Raw genomic sequence first — 27,219 nt, forward strand, 5'->3', positions numbered from 1 at the left:
TATATATATATATATATATATATATATATATATATATATATAGTGTTAGGGATACACGACATGGCTGCAGTTATCATACTCATTTCCTGGATGTCAGTTAAAATGATGAATAGTGTTGGTCCAGCTATGTCATTGTCTGCCTCCTGGTTTCCAAAAGTTCGAGCAAAGCGATAAAGGCATACTCCTTTTGGAAGAAAAGGACTTAGAGGATTTATTTTAATTCATCATTTTTTTATAACTTTAAAAAACCCTTAAATCTTTTACTTTTATGATACCAAACAACTCCCTTCCATCTGAATAAATGTTATTAAATATTGTTGATATAAACATTTGTTTTAATAAGAGATTTTGTTTCTCACAGGCCTGTGTAGCTCAGCGGAACTGGCGCTTAGCCACTCGAAGATGGATAGACATAGTTCGAGTCCAGTCGCCGACTGGAGGAACTTTTTCTAAGCATTTCTTTGACCGGTTCATGAGTTAATCGATCTCTGGCAAGCGGGTTTTTTTCGCCCGGAAACATACATTTCAGACAGTACCATATCCTGCTGCCTATAATTAGTGATATACATGGGCCAGCTATCTCTGATTGGCTACTAGTGAAGATTGAACTGCCCATTCAGTCTCCAAAAGCTAGATAGTGTTTAAAATGCCTTGCTTACTCCCTATATAGGGGAATAAAAAGGCGTTGGCTTATTATTTTGATTCTCGATTGTTTCTAAAAATAAAAAGCTCAGTGAATTGTGGGAAAAGACTAATTTTTATTAAACTGACTTATTTTAATAAGTTATGCCACTTTATTATTTGAAATGTTTTCTTGATTAAAGTATATATTGTATGTAATTATTCATTGCTATAATTCTTTCTCAATAATTTTAATTAAATTTTTCGCATGGGTTCTCAAAAAACGAAATATTCTCAGAAAGTTTTAAAAACAGTGGTTTGGATTTCCCTCCACACGATAAGTTCTTGGAGGTTTGCAAAAATAATTTCTAATTATCCCTGGCAAAATATTTGTTCAAGCTAGACGTTTGTCACCATAAAACTTTTTTTTTTTTATATTTGATCTTTCAGCATTGATCTATGCTGTTTGATTCTGTCCAAATAATTACAAATCCATTTTCTCCCCTCTTAAAATAATTAATTTTTACTGTATTCTGAGAATTAGGGAATATTTTATACTTTTAAATTCTGTTATTATTTGTTGCTGAAAAAAAATGGATGTCATTTTAGTTTATATCTGAAATAATTGTTATCCAATCATTTATATCATCGCCTTAATACTAATCGCTTCATGTTAAGGGTTATATTTTACCTTCGAGTTTCAACAATGATAATGAATTATCACTTACCCTTTATTACTACTAAAAAGTTTCTCTCCCTCATATATACTCATTTCAAAAATCTTTGAAAGATGATTTATGTGTACTTGAAATTCAATATTTAATATTTATTATTACATGACACCTCCAGGGACTCATTGAGGGGGACACTACTCTACAGCTCTCCATCTCCACCATTTAATCCTCCAACTACACAGAATCTGCTACTACCATCATCAACACACAACACCATCTAGTGGCCACCACCATTACTAGGATTAAATACCAGAATTTCCAGGAGAAAAACTCTGCTACCTCCATACGAGATTGGCAAACTCATCTTCAATTGAAAAAATACATAAAGATTATCCGACACGATGAGAATTAAATTTTTCCAACCAAAGGATACAACTACTGTTGTTCTTCCAATTACGCTAGAGGCAATTTTCTGATTTTTTAAAATTTAATAATTGGACAATCACTGTTATAGGTTAACCATCCATGCTTTAAATATTTTAAATGTAAACTACTTTTAAGAGAATTGGCTCCCATTTCACCACTGTATAGGAAGAATCAGACTACTGTATGTAGTCTGATTCTTCCTATTCCCTACAATAGTCCTTTGTATATATACACATACCAGCCACTGAATCAGAAACTTATTTAATAGTGTTGGATCTCCTTTAGCCCAAATTACAGGACACATGCGATTTGATATAGGTTCCACAAGGTGCTGGATTGCATTTACAACACACCAGGAGATCACTAAACAGTCTTTAAATGACTCAGATTTGATGAAGAGGACTTTGCTCCTAGATTTGTTTTTCTAATATGTTCCATACATTCTCGATGTATGGGACATTAGAAAAAGTGGTGGCCAAGGAACATAATGAACAATTCATGTGCAATGGACAGTAGCAATGTCATCCATGAAATAATTTATCCATACAAGCCTTCTAAGATGGGAATCTTATTTCTTTAAATTAACACAAAAAATACAAGAAATACGTAATACTATTTATTTAAGACCATATATTTCAGCTTGAATGTTACAGGCTATTATCAGCGGTGATCTCGTTCCCGACAGACTGTCTTGGGACTACAGTTATGCCTTAGACAAGCATTATAAGTTATTTTCCACTGATTAAACATCCGATATATATATATATATATATATATATATATATATATATATATATAACCTTTTGAGAAATCAGTCAGCTCTGCTGTTTTCAAAATCGTGGCTCCAAGCAGATGGACACTCACAATAAGCCCTTTATCGAACTCCAAAATATCCTTTATTTTTATAGAGGTTTTTAATTCAGTATGCATACCAGGAAAGCATCCTGTGTGGTTTCTAGGATAGTCTTTTTAATTATACACCTACCCCCAAACTACTAAATGTAATCTAAGTTTTATTACAACCCTTCATGAGTCAGATTATCACAATACACACACACTTCTACTTCAAATAACTCATTTGCCATAGAAACAATTTGCATGTTAGTATATATAGGCTGTATACAAAAGGAAAAATGCAATATGTAGATAGTATCTAGATCCCAGTTCGGGAATCCCAGAAATTTAAGCTAAGCCAGTAGTGTGAAATGGTTTTTCTGCTTTTTGTAGGTGTGAAGTGACTGAAAAAGTTAATCTCCATCTTTTCTTTCTAGAGCAGTTTCCAGATTCTCTTTTAGCTCACACAAAATACTAAATGTAAGAAAGGTTTATTACCTTTCATGGGTGAGAGTCATACAAAAAATAAAAAAGGCTTTGCTGGGAAATAATTTTCTTTGCCCATTTCATCAATGCAATTGTTGTTCATGGGGTATTGCTATGCAGTTCATCATACAGGTTCAAGCTGCAATGTCCTAGCTTTGTACTGTAAACAAAAAACTAAACTTACATTTTAGTTTATGTATATACATCATCTCCATAAACAACTCCCAAAATTCCTACTGTATTCTAAAGTTAATGTAATGGTACAAAAATGTGTGCGCACGTTACAGAGGGAAATCAACCACAAAAAATACAGTGTGAAACAATTCACTTTGTACTAAAAAACAAGATGAGCCAAACAAATTAGTATATAACACAAGATTCTCTTATCCCTAATTTCAGTTAAGGAGGGAGTCCTAATGTTATTCATTTGCATGTCTTGATTTTAGTTTATTCGAAATTATTTGTATTCTTCATTTTACTTTCAACCTCTTTTCTATTTCTATACAAAAATAATATTAACATAGCTAACAATGATAATTATCTATGAACCTAACAAATAAGAGATTATATCTCCATTAAATTCAACAATCAACGATTACCATTAATATGTTCAAAATGTTAGGTACATGTTCATTCTTTCACTTATAATTTAAATTTTTAGTTATCATTAAACAATAATTAACATGTAGTTATCAACACAATCACTTAATGCTGACTTCATTAAATTTTACAGTTACCAATGATGAAACAAGATGTATGATGGATACTAAACCATAATCACGAGTGACCTAAATTACCAATAGATCAGATAGTAGAAAAGACTCAAAAGAATGAAGAATTTACTGACTTGTTGTCAGACTTTCTCAAGTAGCTATGAAAGAAGGAACTGATGATCAAAAAGGGTTAACATCATAGCATCAGATGGGTCTTAGTTAAATATGTAACTGTTTTACAACCAGTTGGGGTGGGGTAATAGTGCCATATGAATGTTCCAATCAGGACAAGTTATACAGTAGCCTACAAAGCTGGAAATTATAAAACACTCAAGAGAATACTGCTTTGGGTCCATGGCATCATTTATTGAATGGGAAGGATATTAGTAATGTATTGGAAGCTGTAAAAAGGTGCCTAAATGATAGATTATCTGAATGTATCCCTAGAGTTAGAAGAGATCCACAAGAATATGTAATGGTATGATATGGAACATATATGAAATGATATGGTGCTCGTAGTCCCACAGAAGGTTCTTATAAAGTAAGAAATGGAGGAATTTTTCTGAGTCATTAGAGAAGGCAGTTGACACAATGAAAAAGGAAAAGTTGATTCTTGTTAGAGACCTAAACAGCAGAGTAGGAAATGATTACCAGGCATATAAGAATGTTTAAGGAAAATTTGGAGAAAAGAGAAAAACTAATAATCATGGTAAATACCTGCTAGATTTCTGCTCAGGACTTGGACTAGTTATTACTAATACCACGTTCCAACATAAAAATGTGCACAAATTCACATGGAGAGAAGATGCAAGGAATAAGAAGTCTCATTCACTATTATTGTTGACAGTGATGTTTTCCCACTGGCTCATGACAAGAGTATACAGAGGATTAGAAATAGGAAGTGATCATCATTTAGTGTTGAACAGAATAAAACTGAACTTCATATTGAAAAGAAGGGTGTATAACAAAGTTTTAAAACAAATCAAAGATGAATAGCTATCAGATGTAAACTGTAGGCTCAAATACACAAACATTATTGAAGAAAAACTGAGAGTTCATGCAAAGACTGATAAGAACATAAAAAATAATATCAGGAGGGTGGTAACATATTCTGGAGGCTATTGGAAAAACTCAAATGGAGGAAAGAGTACTGTAAAAGGAATTAGCGATGATTAAAGGGAGACATGAAAACTGAAGATAAAAATATTTTGATGTAGGGAGTAATTACTTTGAAAGATCGTAAATGAAACAAGCAGTGACAGCATGATGGTAAAAACACTGAACAAGAATGACATCTAGATTATATATCTATACTTGAAGTAGAAAAAACTATCAGAAACCTGAAATGTGGAAAGGCAGCTGAAGTAGATAATATTCAACCAGAAATGCTAAAATATGGAGGTATAAAAGTTTTATGTGGCTACACTGCATAATTCAGAAGGCCTGGTCAGAGAGTAGAATTCGAGATGATTGGAGTAGAGTGCTCATAGTACCAGTCTATAAACAAGGGAATAAAGCTGAATGGGAGAAATACAAAGGAATTTCTCTACTGAGCAGTCCTGGTAACATTTATGCAAGTATTCTTAAAAATAGCTAAAAAAAATTGTAGAGAAGAAAAAGCTGGGTTCAGGACAAAGAGGTTGTGAGGATCAGATTTTCATTTTAAGACAAATGGTTGAGAAATCATGGGTATATAACAAGGGTTTGGAAATATGTTCTCCAATTACATGGTGTAAATGGGACATATCAGCAGTCTGTTCAGAACAAAACCTTAATAGAAACTAAGGATTGATTTTGCCTGAAATCTGGAAGCCCCTCATTAGATCTTTCAACATGCCAGAATTAAATTTTGCTGCCAACTACAGAACGTTCCTACATAACTAGTAGATCATACACACGCTATGCGTGTGATGTATGCGTTCTTCTGCTTTTATAAATATGCAATTGTATTCAGTTCATTTTATGGCTTTAGTGTAAACAGTTTTTAGCGTTTAAGTGTTCTTATTTTTTATACATCTTTTACCCTAATGAAGCCAACAGCTACAGTTGGCGAAACTAGTCAGTATAACTTAGTTTTAAAATAAATTTGACCAAAAAAAAACCAAAAGTAGTCATTCATTCTCCTATGGGACATATCAGCAATACATGGTCCATATTAGAGTTGCAAATCAGCAATTAGAATTGAAGGATATACAGGAAGATGGTTTGATATTAAATCAGGTGTGTGACAAGGGTGTACATTATCTCCACTGTTGTTGTTCATCATCTATATGGATTGCATTCTGAAGGAAAGTGGTATTAATTAAACCTGATATCAAAATTGGATATGTTAATCTCAGCTCTTTACTTTATGCAGATGATGTTATACTCCTAAATAAATCTAGGAGAAGTCTGCAGGATTCCCTAACCAAACTGAATAATGGCTGTAATAAATTTGGTATGAAAATCAGCATTAAAAAGATTAAGACAATGAAAATATTATCTCTATCCTGACTCCATCCATCAAAAGTGCATCTTGAATGGAAAACCTATAAAACATTTCAGCTATTTAGGCACAATTTTGAGTGACAATAGAAAATTTAATTTGGAAATAGGCAGCAGAATTAGCAAAGCTGGTATGGTAGGAAGTCAGTTGAATAAATGTATATGAAATAAGAAGGAAATCAGTGTAAACACTAAATTATGCAATATAGTGGTTAAAGTAGTCATAACTTATGGATATGAGAGCTGGGCCAGGAATAAAACACTTGATCAAAGACTGGAGACCACAGATATGAGAGTCCTGAGAAAGATTAAGGGACTGAACAGATGACATCAATGGCAATATCATATTAAAAATGAGGATATTAGGAAAGAACTTGACATTTTAGCATTCAGAGATGTGTTAGAAGAGCTAATCTCAGGTGGTATGGTCACTTAAACAGAATAAGATAGGAAAGATTAGCTAAACAAGTCTTCTTTGCTAGGATGGCAGGAAAAAGACCCAGAGAAAGACAAAGATGGGTTGATACAGTAAAAAGTACCTTAGAAAACAAATAGATCTGATAATAATGCTGGTGATGATTGGCAGTAGATGGCATTACTACTTAATTGTCATAGTAAGACAATTAAGTAGTAGTGGAGAGGGCGAGATGTATTTTGTGAAGTAAAGTAGATTGCCCTCCCGATGAGTTCTCGGATCCCTGAAGGTGTCATGTAATGATAATAATATTGGAATGTTGACAGATACTCATAACAGGCTAATCTGGAGGAAAATTGTTGATAGGAAGTTAGTAATGATGTAACTTGTCATGTAGTACTAAGATAACATCCTGTACACTCCCTGAGGGTACATGTCAGGAATTTGATGATAATGATGATGATTTGGAAGGAATATCGTGAGAACAAAGATTACAGGAGTCATGAAATGCATTTTATATATTTCAAAAATTTTATCATTATGTGAATAAAAGAAATAATGAATGTGGAAAACTAGCTTTAGTGAATGCAGATGGTATGCAAGTCTCAGAAGCAGATGTGATGGTTCAAATAATGAGTACTCCCTTTGTTAAGATCTAGCAAGCAGGTATATACAACATAACACAATGCTACAACTACATTAGATGATGAGACAGAGGTGCATGAGAAGAATCAGAAATTAAAGATGCCAAGAATATAATTTCTTGGCATATAATTTATAATCTAAGCAAGTGAAAAACTTTCAGTATGAGAAGAACGTCCTAGAGTTGTGGTATAGCATAGATAAGAATTCAGCAATAGAGCTAGATGGAATATCTAGTGCATATGCTAAAGGCATGTTCAACTGAACTCATGAGGCCAGCTATATTATAATCTGAGTCAACTCAGGAAAGATTCCATAGGAATGAAAAGAATGTATGATAGTCTCATTGAATACTGGGGAGGGTACAAAAATCGATGTCCCTAACTATAAAGCTATTATTTCTGGAGTAGCGGCTATAAAGCTATTAGTATTTCTGAAAGATTTCAGAAAAGTCAAGAACTCAAATACAGAAATAGATAGACAAACAAACTATACTTTGCAAAGAACATTAGTTTTATTTGAGAGAGATTATGTCTGAGCAATTTGTTATTTTATAATTATGTTACAGCTGAGTTGGATAAAGGGACTGGATATACTATAATACTGTTGGGACTTTGCTACAGCATTTGACAAGGATGGCATATGAAAGGCTGTTGCATTAGAGGATACAGGTTTGGAATATAAATTACTTACTTGGGTAAGAAGGTGGCTGATGAACATGTATCAGAAAGTGGTATGTGTGTGTGGGGAATGGGAGGCAATCTGCAGATTTAAGGTGATTAGTGGTATACTCAATCCAGACCCCTGTCTATCTTTGTATACATATTCACATGTATTGTGTGAGATTGGAAAAATGTCAAATGACCTTTGATTTCTATGCCTGATTTCCTCAGCTAGATTGTTTTTAGTCTTCTGATCCAAAAATTGCACTGAATTTGTCATTGATTTCCAATTTTTTGTATATAAAACACTTTTTCTGGTCTTACTTTTGACAACATTCAAATCTCGAGACAAGATGAGATTTCTCTTCTCGACATAACTTTGACCAACAATCTTTCTTGGCAGAACAGCATTACATCCCTCTTCACAATCCAAAAAAATTAGTTCTTTTGCTCAAAGTATTATTTTATCTCTGAACAAATATTAACTAATCAAATTATTATTATAAGCGACTCCAGGGAGTCCTTAGTCTCATCAAGGGAGGCCCTAAACATCACATCCACACAACTATACGACATACTCACATATATCATACCTTGCCTTGAACTCACTCACAGTCATAGCACCCACAACAGACTCTGGCAGCTTATTCCACTCATTTACCACTCTAAAAGTAAAGAACCCAGCTCTAACACCTTTACTAACCACACTTTTGCCCAGTTTCCATGGATGTCCCCTAGTCCTCCCACAACCAGCCCTGTTCTCAAAAATATCTTCCGAATTAATTTTATAGAAACCCTTCAGTAATTTGAATGTCTCAATCATATCTCCCCTCCTCCGCCTATCAACCAATTTTTGCAACCCACAAATACTCAACCTGTTCTCATAAGGTTCTTTCCACAGACCTGCTATCATCTTGGTCACTCGGCTCTGGATCCTCTCAACCTACTCCCCATCAAGAAGGAACCTAGGTGACCAAATCTGGGCACAGTAGTCGAGATGAGGTCTTATCAAGGCTCGGTACAGAAGTACAATAACTTGTTTGTCTCTGCTCGTCAAGGTATTTTTCAAAAACCAAGTGAGTTGATGAGCTGATTTAGCTACTTTTGCTATGTGCCCCCTAAACTTCATCTCCCTATCCACCAACACTCCCAAGTCCCTGGCCTCATCAATCTCCTGGAGTACAGTTCCACCAATGTGGTATACTGCTGCTAATCTTTTCACCCCAAAACACATAACCTTACATTTTGTCACATTAAAATGACATCCATTCTCCTTAGCCCAGAACTCCAATCTATCCAAGTCATCCTGCAAGATTTTGACATCTGTCGCCTACCCAACTTGGCAATCATCAGCGAACAAATGAACTGTTCCTCTTAGATCCTTCCCTATATCGTTAATGAACAGATTAAACAGCAGTGGTCCAAGAACAGAACCCTGCGGCACACCACCAGTCACAGGCTGTCTTTTGGACTCTACTCTTGAATATCTCTCCATCAGCCACCCTCCAATCCATCTCACCAACCCTATATCCATTCACATATGTTGTAGTTTACGGATTAGAATTCCATGTGGTATCCTGTCAAACGCCTTTGCCAGGTCCAGCAGTATCACTGTAAACCCATTACCTTTATCCAGTTCAGCCATCACCTTGTTATAAAACTTGAGCAAGTTACTGAGGCATGATCTACTCTTCACAAAGCCATGCTGTCCCCCTGTACAGTATCTCATTTTCATCAATCCATTCCTGTATTTTTCCCTTGACTACTTTCTCCAAGACCTTGACAACGACTCCTGATCGGTCGGTAATTTGCAACCGTAGTCTTGGATCCTCCTTTATGCAGTGAAACTATTTTCCTCTCTTTCCACACCTTCGGGACTAAACCAGACCCGAGACTCATATTAAACAACATGGTCAAGGGCACTGATAAATCAATTCAATCAGGAAAACAACTGGGATAACACCCTAAGAACTAAAAATCTCTGACAATGTATGAAGAGAGAATTATTTCATGTAGATGTTCAGTTTCTGATTGACATCCGAATTTCATCTTCTCCTCTAAATCTCTTACATATGCAACGGTCCATAGCTCAATTCCAAACTCAGAGAACAATTTTTCTTCTGCATTCATCTCTACTATTTTGGAAAACAGTCTCACTGCATGTTTCCTACAAAATATTAACTGCAAGTTTTCAATGGCAATAAGCTTCTTCTCTTTCAGTTTCAGCTTTAGGTTGAACAACCTTGGATTGGTTGTGATTAGTTGGCTCAGTTACAAAATGATGACCAGTAACAATTTAATGTTACACTGTTCTAAACTGTAGACTCTCAAGATTATATGTAAATCCTGAAGACATTTCTTAAAGGATAACTTATAACTAGAATAACAGTCTTTTTATGTCTCTGTAACATTAAGCAAAAGAATGGCATCTGTGTTCAATATATAAAAACAAAACATTTGCTATTTATTTTAATTTATACAGCTACTACATCAAACTAATCCATATTCTTTTTCTAAATTTGCAATATCTTCATCTTCAAAGAGAACTGATTTTATTGGTTGTTCATCTTCTGTGGATATAACGGAATTCTCTTTGGCTGACTTGTTATGCCTGTGGTCAAGTATCTAGAAAAAAAAAAAAAAAAAGTAAGACCAAGAAAGAAAGGTATAATTCTAAATAGCGTTAGTGATATATTTTTAATGTAAAAGTCACATGTTGAACAATATTTATCATCAAACAAATAGTTAAAACAGAAACACAAGTTTCTGTTTTAATCATGTGTAGTTAAAACACAAGAAATTAAATTTATACCAAGAGGAAACAAAACAAATGTCATCATAAATGTCTTAATAGATGTAAACTAAAAGATAAATAAAAAATAGGATTGCAAGTGATTAATAAAATTAGATCAGTTTCCATAGTGGAAATCCTTTCGCTGCAGAGGTTTGGATTTGAATCCTATCTGGAATGTAAGGAATTTATAAGTGCTTTTCAACTGAAGGTAAATCTGATGCTCTCACATGGAGATGGCATTTTTTTCCTTTTCCAAAAATTCATGTTTTTCATCCTATAAAATGGTCAAAGAACACAAGCAATTAGCAGCATTAAGTACCTAGGTTTATATGAAGCCAAGTTACTTTGTTATGACAAGCCAGAAAGAATATTTTATAAGCAAGCAACATCATTCCCATACTAAAAAAAAAAAAAACTAATAATAAGCTTCATTTGTCTGTCTGCAAAATGCACATGTATTATTATTAAATTAACCTTGCCAAGAAATTATATTCTTGTTTAATCCTTTATCCAAGTGTAAGCTAACAAAGTTTGTGTGAATTCATTACTAGGCTTCTTGTACATAGAGGCTAATGAGTTCACAGTAATTGCCTTACCATAATGCAAAGTGCATATTCTTTCAGACATGTATAATGCTATGCATTATGATAAGGGCCACTATCCAGACTGGTTTGGACCTTTAGTAAAGTCTCACAAGTGGGAGCCAGACCTGGAATATATACAAAGGTTGAAGTAATGCAGAAGTCATATTTTCCATCTACAAGTAGTGAAAAGGTGTATCACCTTATAAAAATACTCCCCATCAGAACTATATGAGATGTAGAATTTTTATCCACTTGGTTATAAATTAGACTTACAAAGAAATTATATTCTTATTAAATTCCATTTCCAAGTATAAACAAACAAGGTTTGCATATGAGTATTTTCACAACTAGGCTACTTGTTAAGATTGAATGAGACCCTAGGTAAAATTTGAACCCACAGCCTGTTGGAGAGTGGACATCTTGTTGGCCAACAAGTATAAAATAATGCAAATGGAAAATTCATCTGCATTTTGTAATATTGCATTTTCATGAGAAAGTAAAAATTATGATTGTTATTACTAGAGATCTCCAAGGGGTCAGGGACTCATCAAGGGAGGCCAATTATCACTCACACAAGCTAGCATATCTTTCCTTAAATTCATTCACATTACCCACATTTACCACCTTCAAAGGCAATGGATGCCCTCTTGTCCTCTCTCCCACTTTACATAAAATGATAAATTCTATCTACTGGTATTCTGTATGATCCTTAAATGATAGCAGATATCTTCGGTTGAATGCTAGGGTGTTCTATCTGTTGCCTTTTCACTGTGTGCCATTCCCTGATAAAAATAGCATAACCTCATTTAATGGACAGTGTGTCAGCTAGCATGACAATTTCATCACTTTATTTTTGGCTTAAGCCAATATAAAATACAATTTTGTCTCAAGTTCCAAACTGCAAGCCATATCCTAATTCATCAGTATCCAGATAAATATATACTAACAGGACACACCACAAGAAAGTGAGTACTGAACATATAATCAAAGTTTCAGTCGGGTTCCCTCATCTCTAAGTTATTTAGCTTTGAATTTTAAGTATCTATTAATATATTTTTCAGTTATTTTAGACAGTCTACTCTTATAGTCTATCAAATAGTAGATATGCTACCCTTAGTTCAGGACTAGAGGGACACCAAATACTGTGGCTGCAGGGGAAAATTGTCAAGACCATGTATGGACAAGAGACTGACTCCCCCCTCTGTGTGGGCAGTATGTCTATCACCTCTCACTGTATGCCCTACTTCCTTTTTTATCTCTTCCTAACCAAACACAATGAACCATAGCCAAAAGAAATGCATTTCTACTGTGAATCTCAAAAATTCTCCCACACAAAATACTTAAAAAAAAATCATAAAAGACAATAGAAATTCAACCAAACAACTCTCACTGACACTAATTCTTAACCCCCTCCCCAAAAGCATATCTCTGCATTTCTATCTTTGCCTTAACATATTAGTGTCAATGGCCTGTCACAGCCAAATAACTTGGTTCATATAAATCTAATTAATGCTCTGATAAGATGAGGAATCCTATCTACATAATCTGTCAACTGCTGTTTCTTTGTGGGATGAAATCCCTGCCACTTATCTACGAGGCTAATTAGCTCACCTTCAGATGAAAAGATCATGTAAATGGTTCATTGTATCCTATTCTCAATTTGAAACCAGGACTATTCCAAATAGGACTTCACCAATAACTAGAGTACAGAGGTCCAGTGTTGTTTGATATCATAATAAAAATTTTAATGGATAACATACTTTATTCACTGTTGAAGATCCAGTTTTGATTTCACTCAACCTCTGAAGAATGTGCAAATTTGTTTCTGTTTGATCTTCTTGTTGTTTTCTCTTATATTCATCTAAAAAGCAAAATGTACATCATTATTACAGCAGACATCTTTGGAAATGTAAAGTAAGTAATTATATAAAAACTAAATGCTTAAATAATAAAAATAACCTCAAGGTTTACTTTGTAATATGATTTACATTTTAAATGAATCTTAAATTATTATGACTGGGTTTATTATAAAATTATATATAATATATATATTTCTCTCTCTCACACACACAGTACAATTTAATATGATGTCTATAAATCATGCATTTTTGTTATATGAAATGTGAACAATACATAGCATAGAAAGGAGGAAAAATGACAAAGCAACCAAAATTAATTAACATATCACTTTCTTAAAAATACATATTTTAACTATTAGTTACAAGAAAATTTTTCATTTTTTATCTGTCTTGATTATCCTTTCCTAATTCTTTTAAATAATCAAATGTTTCTGTAGGTGCTACAGAATAACTGCCATGACTCTATATTGATAGAAAAAAAGAATGTTAGAATTCTAGTTGACTAGCAGGAACTTTTTCTAGGCAATTAGGAGGGCTTTTTAGTCTCTCAACCCAGGGAAGAAAAAAAAAAAATGACAAAGCTCACACAGCAATGAGTTTTAAGGTTAGGAACACAATATATGACAGCTGTCTGCCATATTCTCTCATCGGTAGATCTGAACTTAACTACCAAGATGGAAAATGGTTGCCTACTGATTTCCAAATGTTGGAACCAGAAAAGTTTTTCCTACTCCTTTGGGAAATGAAAGGCATTAGAAGAATTGTTTTTATTTCTAAATTGTTCTTTTTGCTTCATTTATTAAGAATAATTCATATTTTTCTGCATGACCAATTTGACACATTAGATATTTAAAACTGCACATAAATATTATATGCATTAGTTTCATAAAAAATGGCATTTCATTTGTGCTTCTAGAACAATAAACATCATCAAATTCCTGATATATACCCTCAAGGGATGTACAGGATATGATAGTACTGCATGAAGAATTACATCATTATTAACTTCCTATGTACAATTTTCCTCCAAATTAATCTGTTACCTGTAGACTCCTACATTATCAGATCTTATATTTCTATCTTCTAAGGCACTTTTTGCCATATCAATTCACCTTATCTTGGTCTTCCTATGGGTCTTTTTCCTGCTAACCTGGCAGAGAACACTTGTTTTGCTAATCTTTCCTCACCCATTCCGTTTAAGTGACCATACTAAGTGACATGCTCTGCTAATGCATTCCTAGATGCTGGCAATGCCAAGTTCTTTCCTAATATCCTCATTTTTTAATATGACATTTCCATTGATGCCATCTGTTCGTGCCTCTAATCTTTCTCAGAATGCTCATATCTGCAGTCTCTAGTCTTTGGTCAAGTGTTTTACTTCTGACCACGCTCTCAGATCCATAAGTTAAAACTGGTTTGAACATTGTCTTGTATACAGCTAATTTAGTGTTCCAACTAATTTCTCTCCTATTCCACATAAATTTATTCAGTTGACTATCTACCACAGCAGCTTTGTTGATTCTGTTGTCTATTTCCATATTTAATTTACCATCTTCACTAAAAATCGTGCCTAAGTAGCTGAAATGTTTTACTTGTTCTATAGGTTCTCCTTTCACAATGCAGTTGATATTTTCGGTTTCTGCCTATTTTCATTGTTTTTGTCTTTTTAATGTTGACCCTCATACCATATCTATTATAAGAGTTATTCAATTTAGTCAGGGAATCTTGCAAACTTGTAGCGGATTTATTTAGAAGTACAACATTATCTGCATAAAGCAAAGAGCTGACATTAGCATCACCAATTTTGATATCAGGTTTAATACGACTTTCCTTCATAATGTGATCCATACAGATAATGAATAAGAGGGGGAATAATGTACATCCTTGTCTGACACCAGATTTAACATTAAACCACCTTCCTGTACTTCCTTCAATTCTAACTGGTGATTTACAACTAAAATAAAGACTAAATATTACCTATAGAACAAGTAAAACTGAAATGTTTTACTTGTTCTATAGGTTCTCCTTTCACAATGCAGTTGATATTTTCAGTGTTTCTGCCTATTTTGATTGTTTTTGTCTTTTTAATGCTGACCTTCATACCATATCTATTATAACAGTTATTCAATTTAGTCAGGGAATCTTGCAGACTTATAGTGGATTTATTTAGAAGTATAACATTATCTGCATAAAGCAAAGAGCTGACATTAGCATCTCCAATTTTGATATCAGGTTTAATACGTTTTTAATACTTTCCTTCATAATGTGATCCATATAGATAATGAATAGCAGAGGGAATAATGTACATCCTTGTCTGACACCAGATTTAACATTAAACCACCTTCCTGTACTTCTTCAATTCTAACTGGTGATTTACAACTCAAATAAAGACTAAATATTGCTTGATATAATGCCCCATTGACACTGTATAACTGTAGCATTTCAAAGAGCTTCTCTCTTGGTACCTTGTCATATGCCTTTTCCAGATCTACAAAACATAAATACAGATCTTTGTTACATTCCCATGATCTCTCAACTATCTGTCGTAAAGTGAAAATCTGATCCTGACAGCCTCTATTTGGCCTGAATCCAGCTTGTTCTTCACCAAGCTTTTCTTCCACAATTCTTCTCAACCATTTCTCAAGTATACTTGCATAAATCTTACCAGGAACACTCAATAGAGAATTATCTCTGTAATTCTCACATTCAGTTTTATTTCTCTTTTTGTATATGAGTACTATGAGAGCTCTACTCCAATCATCTGGAATTTGTCCCTCTGTCCAGGCCTTCTGAATGCCACTGTAAGACTTCTATACCTCCATACTTGAGCATTTCTGGTTGAATATCATCTACTCCTGCTGCCTTTCCACATTTCAGGCTTTTGATGGCCTATTCTACTTCAAGTATGGATATGTATTCCTGATTACATGCCTGGTCAGTGTTTTTTTTACCACTGTGCTGCCAGTGATTGTTTCATTTAGCAATTTTTCAAAGTAATTACTCCATACTTCAAGGATATATTTTTCTCAAGTTTCGTGTCACCTTTATAATTTCTAATTGCTTTTACAGCACTCTTTCCTCCGTTTCTGAGCTTTTTCAACAGTTTTCAGAATATTTTGCCACCTTGATATTTATTTTCTATGTTCTTGCCAAAGTCCTCCCATGACTTTTGTTTAGCTAGTTTTACACAGTGTTTAGATTTCTTTCATTTGTCTCTGTATTCTCTAAGAGCACAAGCTGACTTATTTGCCAGGAACTTTTGATATGCTTTCTTCTTTTCTTTCATTGCTTCTTTAACTTCCTGTGTCCACCATGGACTTCTGATTTTTCTATCCTTGGTCAAAGGATAGAAAAAATCAGAACCTCACCACATACCTCTCTGGCTGAATCAATCACTGTTTTCTTGAGGGCTTGCCAATGAATCTCCAAGATTTGGTTCCTGTTCTCCAACTCTCATTTTTTTTCTTCAATAATGTTTGGGTATTTTAGCCTACAGTTCATATCTGAGAGCTGCTCAACTTTTGTCTTTAAAACTTTGTTATGTGTTTTTCTTTTCAATATGAAATTCAGTTTTAACGTGCTCAAGACCAAATGGTGATCACTTCCAATTTGAAATCCTCTACACTCTGGCGTCCTATACCAAAGAAAAAACATCACTATCAACAATAACATAGTCAATGAGTCTTTTTTTTATTCCTTGCCCCTTCTTTTCATGTGAATTTGTGCACATTTTTATGTTAGAACATTGTGTTAGTAATAACCAGTCCATGTCCTGAGCAGAAATCCAACAGGTATTTGCCATTATTGTTAGTTTTGCTCTTTTCTCCAAATTTTCCCAATATATTTTTGTATATCTGACAATCATTCAATAATGATTGTCAGATATACAAAATTCTTACTCTGCTATTTAGATCGCCAACAAGGACCAGCTTTTCCTTTTTCATCGTATCAATTTCATTGAACAATAAACAGTAAATGTAAAACACTGATCCTCAAAGATTAAGGAAATTAAAAGATTGTATTAGTTTTTTAAAATATTTAAGCAAATGGCTACTAATGCCTTTCTTAGAAGAAAGAGAAAACAGAAGGATATGGAAAATTCTCAGAATAACTTCCTATTGTATGCAATTTTGCTCAAGACATCTTCAAGTAATATATTGAATATGTTTTCAATATTACATATATACATTGTTCGAAGAAAAGCATTTTTTAGTCGCATCAAGCAAACATGACAGCAAGATTTCCTGACCAGTTAAGTATTATTTATTATTAAGTCAAGCTTACTATGTCTGGGTGAAAGCATGAACTTTTACATTTTTTATGCAGAAGTGCATACTTTGACCATAAATAATACTTAACTGGTCAGGAAATCTTGCTGTCATGTTTGCTTGATGTGACTAAAAAATGCTTTTCTTCGAACAATGTATATAAGTAATATTGAAAACATATTCAATATATCTTTTTGTACACCACTTTTAAATGATATATGGAATGTATTCTCATGAAAAAAATTTACTTTTTTTATATATATCACATTTCTTCCCCCCCCCTCCAAAAAAAGACAACTGTTTACTCAAGTAAGTTTAACAAGTATGCTGAATCAAAAGTAAAGTGCTCTGTGACCAAATGGCAAAGGATATCATCACGAAAGAGGGAAGATAAAAGGAATGATGAATGCCAATATTTCGATTAGTATCTCAGAAATATAATTTTCTGTTATCATGGTCACACCTTACACCAATTTCAGGTAGTCTCTTTTCTCATTTTTGATGTTTAGTATATATGTAAGTTAATGTCAGTATTATGAGCGCATGACTAATAGTTTAAACTTAAACTAACATCAGTAAGGAAATATGTATATGCTGTTGAGCCTCCTGGCTCTGCCAGCTTTGACAATGCCCCCCCCTCCCCTTTAGTTGGAAAGTTATTCGAGACCCGGGTTTGAATTCCATCTAAGAAGCTTATAAAGGTTCTTAGTGTATTAAATGAAAATATTTTTAACTGAAAGTGAGTTAGCCAATTTAATGTGGAAGTGGCAGGTTTTTCCCTTCAAAAAACTCTGATTCCTTATCCTACATGACAAACTGACCAGAGATGATACTCGAGTGACAGGTGAAGACTGGGCAGATAAGATTAATGGCCCTGTTATAGCATCAAAGAAATTTATATAAACACCAAGTTACCCTAGCCATGACAGACAACTGAGCCAAACAGGCTTAAGGTCAAGGTGAGATGACATCTGCATAATGTGAAAGTGCTGTATGGCAGTCAGCTTTCTGGAAAAACATGCCTGGAATATTGAATTTTCTTGTTTGGTACTTTTCTATATAGATACCAGCCTGAAATTGAAACTTTTATTAGGACTAAAGAAATATTAAAAATAATAACATAATACAATATTGATGCAACACAAGTGCTAATAGAATATACTAAAAATTAATATGACATAATTTATAAATTTAATGCAATACAATTACTATTCGTGGTGATATAGAGACTGGTAGAATAACAAAAAGACAACAATAAACAGGAAATAAAAGGAACTGTACAATGTGTGTAATCAATAGCCATGGCTATACTGGTTACTAGAATAGTATAAATGTAGGCAATAGAGTCATTTCATTTTCAAGTGACCATATCTGTGAAGACTCACATAACATATAATATATACTTAGCCATAATCTAATTATATTTAGTAAAATATACTAAATTTATGTCTAAGTATGATTCTAACAGTTATAGGGATCTCTAATGATGTACATTTAAAATAAAAGGTCAATATTATTTAGACCTACGAGGGTGGTCTGAAAAATTCTCAGCCACGACCATAGATGGCAACACTATCGGCAAGAGATTTTTTTTAAGTTGGTACATCTGTCATAAGCATCCATGTAAAATTGCAAGTCATTCTATCGAGTAGTTTGTTTTATACAGCTGTCTGAAACAAAAGTGTTGTCTGTATCACTTGAAATGGATAAAATTGAGTATCGTGCAGTTATAAAATTCTTTGTAAAAGAAGGTTTAACACCAAAAGAAATTCATTTGAAGTTCATAAAAGTTTATGGGTATGCTTCTCCTTTGTTTTCGACAATTAAGAAATGGGCTGCCAAGTTTAAACATGGCCGTACCAGCCTTGAAGATGATTCACGTGAAGGGTGTCCAAAAAGTGTAACAACACCAGAAATCATTGATCAAGTGCAAGATATGGTAGTGGATGGCTGGCAAGTCAAAGTGTGTGAAATTGCTGAGACTATTGGCATTTCAAAAGAACGTGTAAGATATATTTTTCATGAAGAATTGCAAATGAAAAAGCTTTGTGCAAGACTGGTGCTGCGCTTGTTCACATCAGATCAAAAATGCAGCACTCGCATGAAAATCTCTGAACAACGCTTGGAGCATTTTAACAAGAATAAAACTGATTTTGTGTGTCGATTTATTACTACGGATGAGACTTGAATTCACCATTACACACCAAAATTCAAACAGCAGTCAAAACAGTGGACAGAAGCCAGTTGTTCAGCACCAAAGAAGACAAAGTCAGTTGCATCAGCAGGAAAGGTCATGGTATCAGTGTTTTAGGAAGCTAAACACATTTTGTTTATTAATTATCTTGAAAAGGGTAAAACTATAACCAGGGAATATTATTCCGATCTTTTAACCAGACTAGACGAAAAAATTTGTGAGAAAAGAACCCGGTTTGCAGAAGAAAAAACTCATCTTTCATCAGGACAATGCACCTGCCCACAAAGATGTTTTGGCAATGGGAAAATTAAGCAATCTGCACTGTGAATTGTTGGAACATCCACCCTATTCCACAGATTTGGCTCCCTCTGACTTCTATCTCTTCCCAAAACTAAAACTCTTCCTTGCTGGTCAGTGTTTTTCTTCAAATCAAGAGGGGTATTTTTCTTACAGAACTTACTGAGAACCACTACTTTATTTTAGTGGGTTTTTTTTTTTTTTTTTTTTTTTTTTTTTTACAGGAACGGGATAATGGCGCTGGAGCATTGCTGGAATAAATGTATTAGTCTTGAGGGAGATTATGTTGAAAAATAAAAATAATTTTGAAATTATAAATTTGTTTTTTCATTGTTAGGCCAAGAACTTTTCAGACCACCCTCATATGAGATAATCTTAATCTTTTTCTGAAAGCATATTCTGAGGTAACTGACTTTATTCCATTAGACAGTTTAAATTCCAGAACACTATGTACTAAACAAAGTAAGCATGTTTAGTATTCCAATATGTAATAAGATTAAAGGTGAATTCTAATGTTAAGCTAACTTGCTTAAAGGTGTGCAAAGTCTGACAAAAAAATATTGCACAATGGTGCAATATTTTTTTGTCAGACTTTCACCCATAGTTTGCTTTCATATTTGCAGTCAGTTGTTTTCATTAAGGCATGTAAAATGAAAATATTAATTCTTAAAATTAGTTCTTTAAAGAGTTAGAAAACATTGGGCTTTCTTAATAAGCACTTAACTGTCTTGTTCTAGAATTTACATGTACAATAATGTACATTTCTTAAATGCCAGCCTAACTTTCTAATTTAAACTTTTATTTCTCAAGTAAGTATGTACTGGAGTGGTATGATAACAGTTTTGTTGCCAATTATTTGACTAGTAGCTAGCACCATTGGCCAAACAAATGATACTCCCATCAGTAATACATATATTTCATAGTCAGAGAGACAGACTTGAATAATACTATGAAAAAAAAAAATAAATATCAAATTTATCAAAGAATACCATGCTGTGGAGTTATTATTCATCGTGCAATAAAAAATAAACATTTTAAAAATTAAGTTTCTTTAATTTAGGAAGTATAAACATCACTAAAATTAAAATTATTGGATTCTTAAGGCTATAGTTAAATCACTGAAGATTGAAATAGTAAACTAATTCAGTAGAATGCTTATAAGATTTAAATTCAACAGCATGTCAGAAAATGTTGTAAGAGATGATAAATTATTTTCTGCATTGCATAATGATAAAAATGAAAATTCTGTCCTAAGTAATTTTATTTCCTTAAATTTAGTCTCAGATTTTTTTTTAGAGAGAATGGTTATGCTAGAAGGAAGTCCATTTATTGATATTTTAACCCCCTGCCCTAAATACAACTTTTTTTTTTTTTTTTGTTACATCATTTCCTCCATGAGAGATTGTAGAACTTATACAGGCATATCCCAACTCGCAACAAATTTCAATTGCTACCATACTCCAAACTCGAGACATTTACTTTGCAGTTACAACACCTTAGCAATATGATGTTACTGCTTGCACTGGTTGACACCACTTGCTGTCACTGTTGCCAAATTTGCTTACAAACATGTTTCATTTTGCATCTCTGTGATTAAGTGAATATTATTCAAGTGTCTACATTATAACCTTTATTTTACTGTTTCTGTTGTGATTAAAATTTAAAATAACATAATAAATGCAGATAAAGGCTGAAAGAAAAGTCACAAGATTACTTTAAATGCAACGATCAAAATTATTAAACTTAGTGAGGACAGTGTCGTAAACAGTGATATAAGCTGTAGGCTAGACTTGGCACACACTACTGTCGTTACTCCAGTGAACACTACTCTGATTAGAATTTCTCACCTCTCATGCAGGATTGATAGTCAGCATACGAGGGTGGTCTGAAAAGTTCTTGGCCTAAGAATGAAAAAACGAATTTATAATTTCAAAATTATTTTTATTTTTCAACATAATTTCTGTTAAGACTAATATATTTATTCCAGCAACGCTCCAGCCCCATTATCCCGTCCCTGTAGTGGTTCTCAGCAAGATCTGCAAAATACCCCTCTACGGTTGCAATCACCTCTTGATTCGAAGAAAAACACTAACCAGTGAGGAAGAGTTTTAGTTTTGGGAAGAGATAGAAGTCAGAGGGAGCCAAATCTGGGGAAAAGGGAGGGGGGGGGATGTTCCAACAATTCCCAGATATCGTTTTACCCTTTTCAAAATAATAAATAAATAAACAAAATGCCTTTAGCATCCAAAAACACCAATGCTAACCTTTCCTGCTGATGGAACCATGTCTTCTTTGGCACTGAACAATCAGCTTCTGTCCACTGTTTTGACTGCTGTTTGGATTCTGGTGTGTAATGGTGAATCCAAGTCTCATCCATAGTACTAAATCAACATACAAAATCAGTTTTTATGCTTGTTAAAACGCTCCAAGCATTGTTCACAGATTTTCATGCATGTGTGTTTTTGATCTGCTGTGAGCAAGCGTGGCACCCATCTCGCACAAAGCTTTTTCATTTGCAATTCTTCATGAAAAATATATCCTACACATTCTTTTGAAATGCCAATAGTCTCAGCAATTTCATACACTTTGACTTGCCGGTCATCCAATACCATATCTTGCACTTGATGAATGATTTCTGATGTTGTTACACTTTTTGGGCATCCTTTACGTGGATCATCTTCAAGGATGGTACGGCCATGTTTAAACTCGGCAGCCCATTTCTTAATTGTCAAAAACGAAAGAGAAGAGTGGCCATAAACTTTTATGAACTTTGAATAAATTTCTTTTGCATTAAACCTTCTTTTACAAAGAATTTTATAACTGCACAATACTCAATTTTATCCATTTCAAGGGATACAGACAACACTTTTGCTTCAGACAGCTGTTAAACAAACTACTTGATAGAATGACTTGCAATTTCACATGGATGCTTATGACAGATGTACCAACTTAGAAAAAAAAAATCTTGCCGACAGTGTTGCCATCTATGGTCGAGGCTGAGAACTTTTCAGACTACCCTTAGCCTATGATTCATTTCAAACAGCAAACAATTTTAATAAAATGAATCTACTTACCAACTGCTGATTTGACTCGCCTGCCTTTAACTGTCAATTTCTCTCTATTATAATCCTTCATATTTGCTCTCTGAAGTTTTCGAATTTTCTTTTTATAACCATATTTATTTGTACCAAGAAGCTCGTTAGGATCTTTCTTACTTTTCTTTTTCTTTTTACCTGAAAAATCAGGTAAAAAGGGATTTAAAAAGGGAAAATTAATTTTAAAACTGCATTTCAATTCTTAAGAATATAATATAAATATAGATTATATGTTATTTTTTTTTGCAAATAACATAAGCTATATTTATATGTTATAAATAAAAGTGAAACTTAATCTTCTGCAGATCAAGTTTCACCTTTACAAAAACTGATAAACAGATTAAGTGGCATGAAGTACTTTTAAATTAGATATTAAATGAATAAATAATATATATCAGAATATTTTTATTATCAGACCCCATGGAATAAAGTCTCATTATTGGAGGTCATTGTAAGAAGCCTTCCAACTCATTTTTACCTGGAAAAAGAAATTAAAAACTGCATTTCTTAAATAATGATCTCAAAACCATAATTTAAGAATTATAACAAAAAAAACTTTAATATTTGGAAAATTTGGAGAAAAAGCCAAAACTTGTAGGTTTACTTTTCATGGGTGAGGGTTACATTAAAAATAATAATAAAATAGTAAGTACCTGTTGGATTTCTGGTCAGGATGCAGACTAGCCATCACTAATGCTATGTTCAACATAAAGATAGGCAAAAATTCACATGAAGAGCAGACAAGAAACATTACTCTTATTGTCAATAGTGATATCTTCAAGCTGATTCAAGATATAAGAGTATACAGGAAACTGAAAGAATAATACTTAATTTTGTATTATAGCTGTCAATGAAAAATTGTGCACTCAAATATACAAATTCTGGAATAAAAACATGAAGAGTTTGAAAATAAGAACCAAACTTTGAGGTCAGAATGGCAAATCCTGAACTGAATGGTGGACTCAAAAAGTTAAAGAGGCAGTCATGGAAATGGATGAATACTGAAAGTTCCTAATAAGGAAACTGAGCATGTGCTGAGAGAATAAAAAAAAAAAAGTAAGGAGCAAAGCAATGCATAAAAGTAGCACATGAAGTAAAACAAGTCAAAGGAAAAAGTGTTTTGTAAGAAAATATCAGGAAGGCAAAATATTCTGGAGTCGGCCCGCAATCAAAATATTTGTTATTTATTTAGGTATAATTTTTAGTAAAGATGGCAATATAAATATTGATACAGATGACAGAATAAAGATAGTATGGAGGGGCTGATATTTATTGAACATGTGGAGAACATTGAATAAATATATATGAAATGTGTTCAAGCCTATTTTAACTTATGGATCTAAGAGTTAGGTTAGAGTCCAAGCGGTTAGCCTAGTGGCTGTGCGCTTCGCAACCATATGCCTGGGGAAGGAGTGTCCTGGGTTCGATTCCCGTTAGAGACGTGAGGAGCTTAAGGATCTTCCTCAGCCATAGCCAAGTTAGCCGGTCTTGGACGTAGACAGTAGGGTTTTCCCCAGTTTATCTGGGGTTTATCATCCTGCAAACTGGCCTTGAGAACTCAACACTACAGGCCATAGGATACACCGGGGCATAAGGCTGACCACCTTATCCTGTGAACGGTTTGAGGTCCGACGATTAACTAACCCTCGACACCGCAAGGTAAAAGAGGGTAAAAGGAAGATGATGATGATGATGAGTTAGGTATAAAGCAGTTGATAAAAGACTAGAGATAGACCACAGATGTGAGGGTTTAAAAATAATTAGGGGCATAAGCTGAAGCAAATGGGGATGAATATTGGATTGATGAGATGGACAAATGGGTTGCTGTCAGACAGGTATCAAAGAAGATTGTATGATGGAGCAAAGTCAAAGATCAGAAAGGTGGCCTGTTGTATACTAAAGGGATCTGTTCTAAGTCTATTCCTGTTTAATCTGTATGCCAAAGATATTGGAGATAACCTGACAAGTAATATCCATTTATTTGCCAATTATGCTAAGAGAAGAGTAATAATAAATGAAAGCTATCTAACAATTCTACAAGATGACTTGAATACGCTAACATTGTAGGCAAAGGATAATTGTTTTACCTGGCAAAATGTAAAGTTATGCATTTTGTAAATTGATAAGGCCAGGGATCTGGAAGTTAAGGTTGATAAGAAACTTAAAGTTCAGATGCCATATTGCAAAACAGCACAAGAAATCACTTGAATGCTTTAAAAATACACTGATTATTGGAGACAAAGAAGTCATTATTCCTCTTTATAAGGCACTGATATTATTATTATTATTTGTGACACCTCCAAGGAGCCCAAAGACTCATCGCAGGAGGACACCTACTATACAACACTCTGTTTTCACTACTACACTGACCCTCTACACCAATCACCTACATCAACACCATCTACTGTCCACAACCACCACCACAGCTAATATTTTTGTCTGTAAATTGCGTTTGTTCTAAAGGGCTGATCTGTCTCTATGCGGGATGAAAAACTCAAGTTTCCGGGAGAAAAAAACCCTGCTACTTCCGTATGAGATCAGCTAACTCAAAAAAGACCTCATACCTTTCCAATTGCTGACTTATAAATCAAATACAAACACTTTGTATTGATCAATACAATGTCCCATTGAACCATATAATTTAATTGTGTTGAAGAGTCTTCCTCTTGGCAACTTGTTATATGCCCTTTCCAGATCTTCAAAATTTTGTAAAAGCCAGTTTTATAGAAGTGACTGTTCTATTATATGTCCACATCTGGACTATTGTACTCATATTTGGTCGCCTGGATTTCTTGGAGATGTGGAGGTTATTCAGAGGCAAGTAACGATGGTTTTGAGACTATGGAATAGAGAGGAGATATGATAAAAACATACAAGCTGCTAAAAGAGTTTTATAGAAAGGAAGTAGAGGAAATTTTTTTCGTATATGGCAAAGAGGAGAAGAATAAGAGGTTATCATTGGAAATAAATCGAGTCGCAGTTAAAAAGGTTGAGAGTTGATTTTTTTTTTTTTTTTTTTTTGCAACAAGGGTGGTGGATGAGTGGAATATTGCCTGCTGCGGTTGTCAGTGCCGCCTCGATGAATCAGTTTATTATTACGGGACACTAAGGAGAAGTATGATGTGATGATGGTATGTTTATGCCTTTCATACTGGTTGGATTCATTTGGGGAGGTGTGATAAGTATATTGTGAACAATGTTTGCGAGATCTCAAGCAATATCATTAGACACCATGTAGATACCAGTTTAACAATAACACCGTTCTTCTCCTACCACATGAAGAAAGCGAATACTATATAAAAAAAAGAAAACTGGCCCTCGAAATTAAGTACTCTCTCAAAGCATAACAAATCCTTAAGAATAGTATTACATGCTTTCTTACGATGTGAGCAGACATACCAATTGACAAACACCTGGTTTCTCTCCATATAGAAACAATATCACATGTATAAACTGGATAAACCAAATCATGGTCACCTTTAACGTATAATAACTAAGTAATATATATATAACACATTTTAACAGACCGCATTTCTTACTTACTATCCACTACCTCACACTTGCACAACTCTAAACCTTTTCTCACAAGGGATCTTGACATTTCAACCTTAAATTACTACCCTACAAAACAGACAGAGCGCATAACTTATTACTACTAGCGCCCCCTCCTTTTCACAACTCAGAGATTTAGAATTCGAGATTTTTTTTTTTTTTGGACCTAATCATGAAAAGCGGTAAGACCTATAGCATATGAGTACAATGTATTATTATTATTATTATGTGACCAGCGCCGGCCTGAGCATATTTTTGAGTGTGTGCAAGATTTTTTTATCTCCCTTCAGTCGAAAAAAAGATTTTTTCCCGCCATTCGGTTTCATATTTATATTATTTATTAATATATCACATTTTTATATTAAATTAAATTACTAAATAAAAATTTCCGACTAATTTTGTTTCTTAAATAAAAATATTCTATTTATAAGCGAATCAAATTTTCTCAAAGTAACTGGATCTAAATGTTTCTGTCCCAGCGATTATCAAAAAAAAAAATAATAATAATTATTTGGAGCTTATGTAATTAGAATAAAATATAATTATCTTTAAAATATATATATAAATAAATTTAATATTTTTGAAATATATGATATATCCAATTTGATTATTATTATTA

The 27,219-nt window shown here is 33.6% G+C and overlaps 1 protein-coding gene across 1 annotated transcript; it reads right to left on the reverse strand.

Moving 5' to 3' along the window:
* Positions 1-10,400: 10,400 nt before the first annotated feature.
* LOC150105138 (active regulator of SIRT1-like) lies at positions 10,401-26,689 on the reverse strand. Its single transcript, XM_090396173.1, has 4 exons — positions 26,592-26,689; positions 23,028-23,186; positions 13,096-13,196; positions 10,401-10,582 (listed from the first exon to the last, which is right to left on the reverse strand). Exons 1-4 carry the CDS (start codon positions 26,647-26,649, stop codon positions 10,448-10,450), a joined length of 453 nt encoding a protein of 150 aa, XP_090252299.1. The 5' UTR covers positions 26,650-26,689; the 3' UTR covers positions 10,401-10,447.
* Between the last annotated feature and the right edge of the window lie 530 nt (positions 26,690-27,219).

The sequence above is a fragment of the Typopeltis vanoorti genome, chromosome 7 (genome assembly GCF_054136105.1).
Source record: "Typopeltis vanoorti isolate ZY-2024b chromosome 7, IOZ_Tvanoo_1.0, whole genome shotgun sequence".
Taxonomy (NCBI): domain Eukaryota; kingdom Metazoa; phylum Arthropoda; class Arachnida; order Uropygi; family Thelyphonidae; genus Typopeltis; species Typopeltis vanoorti.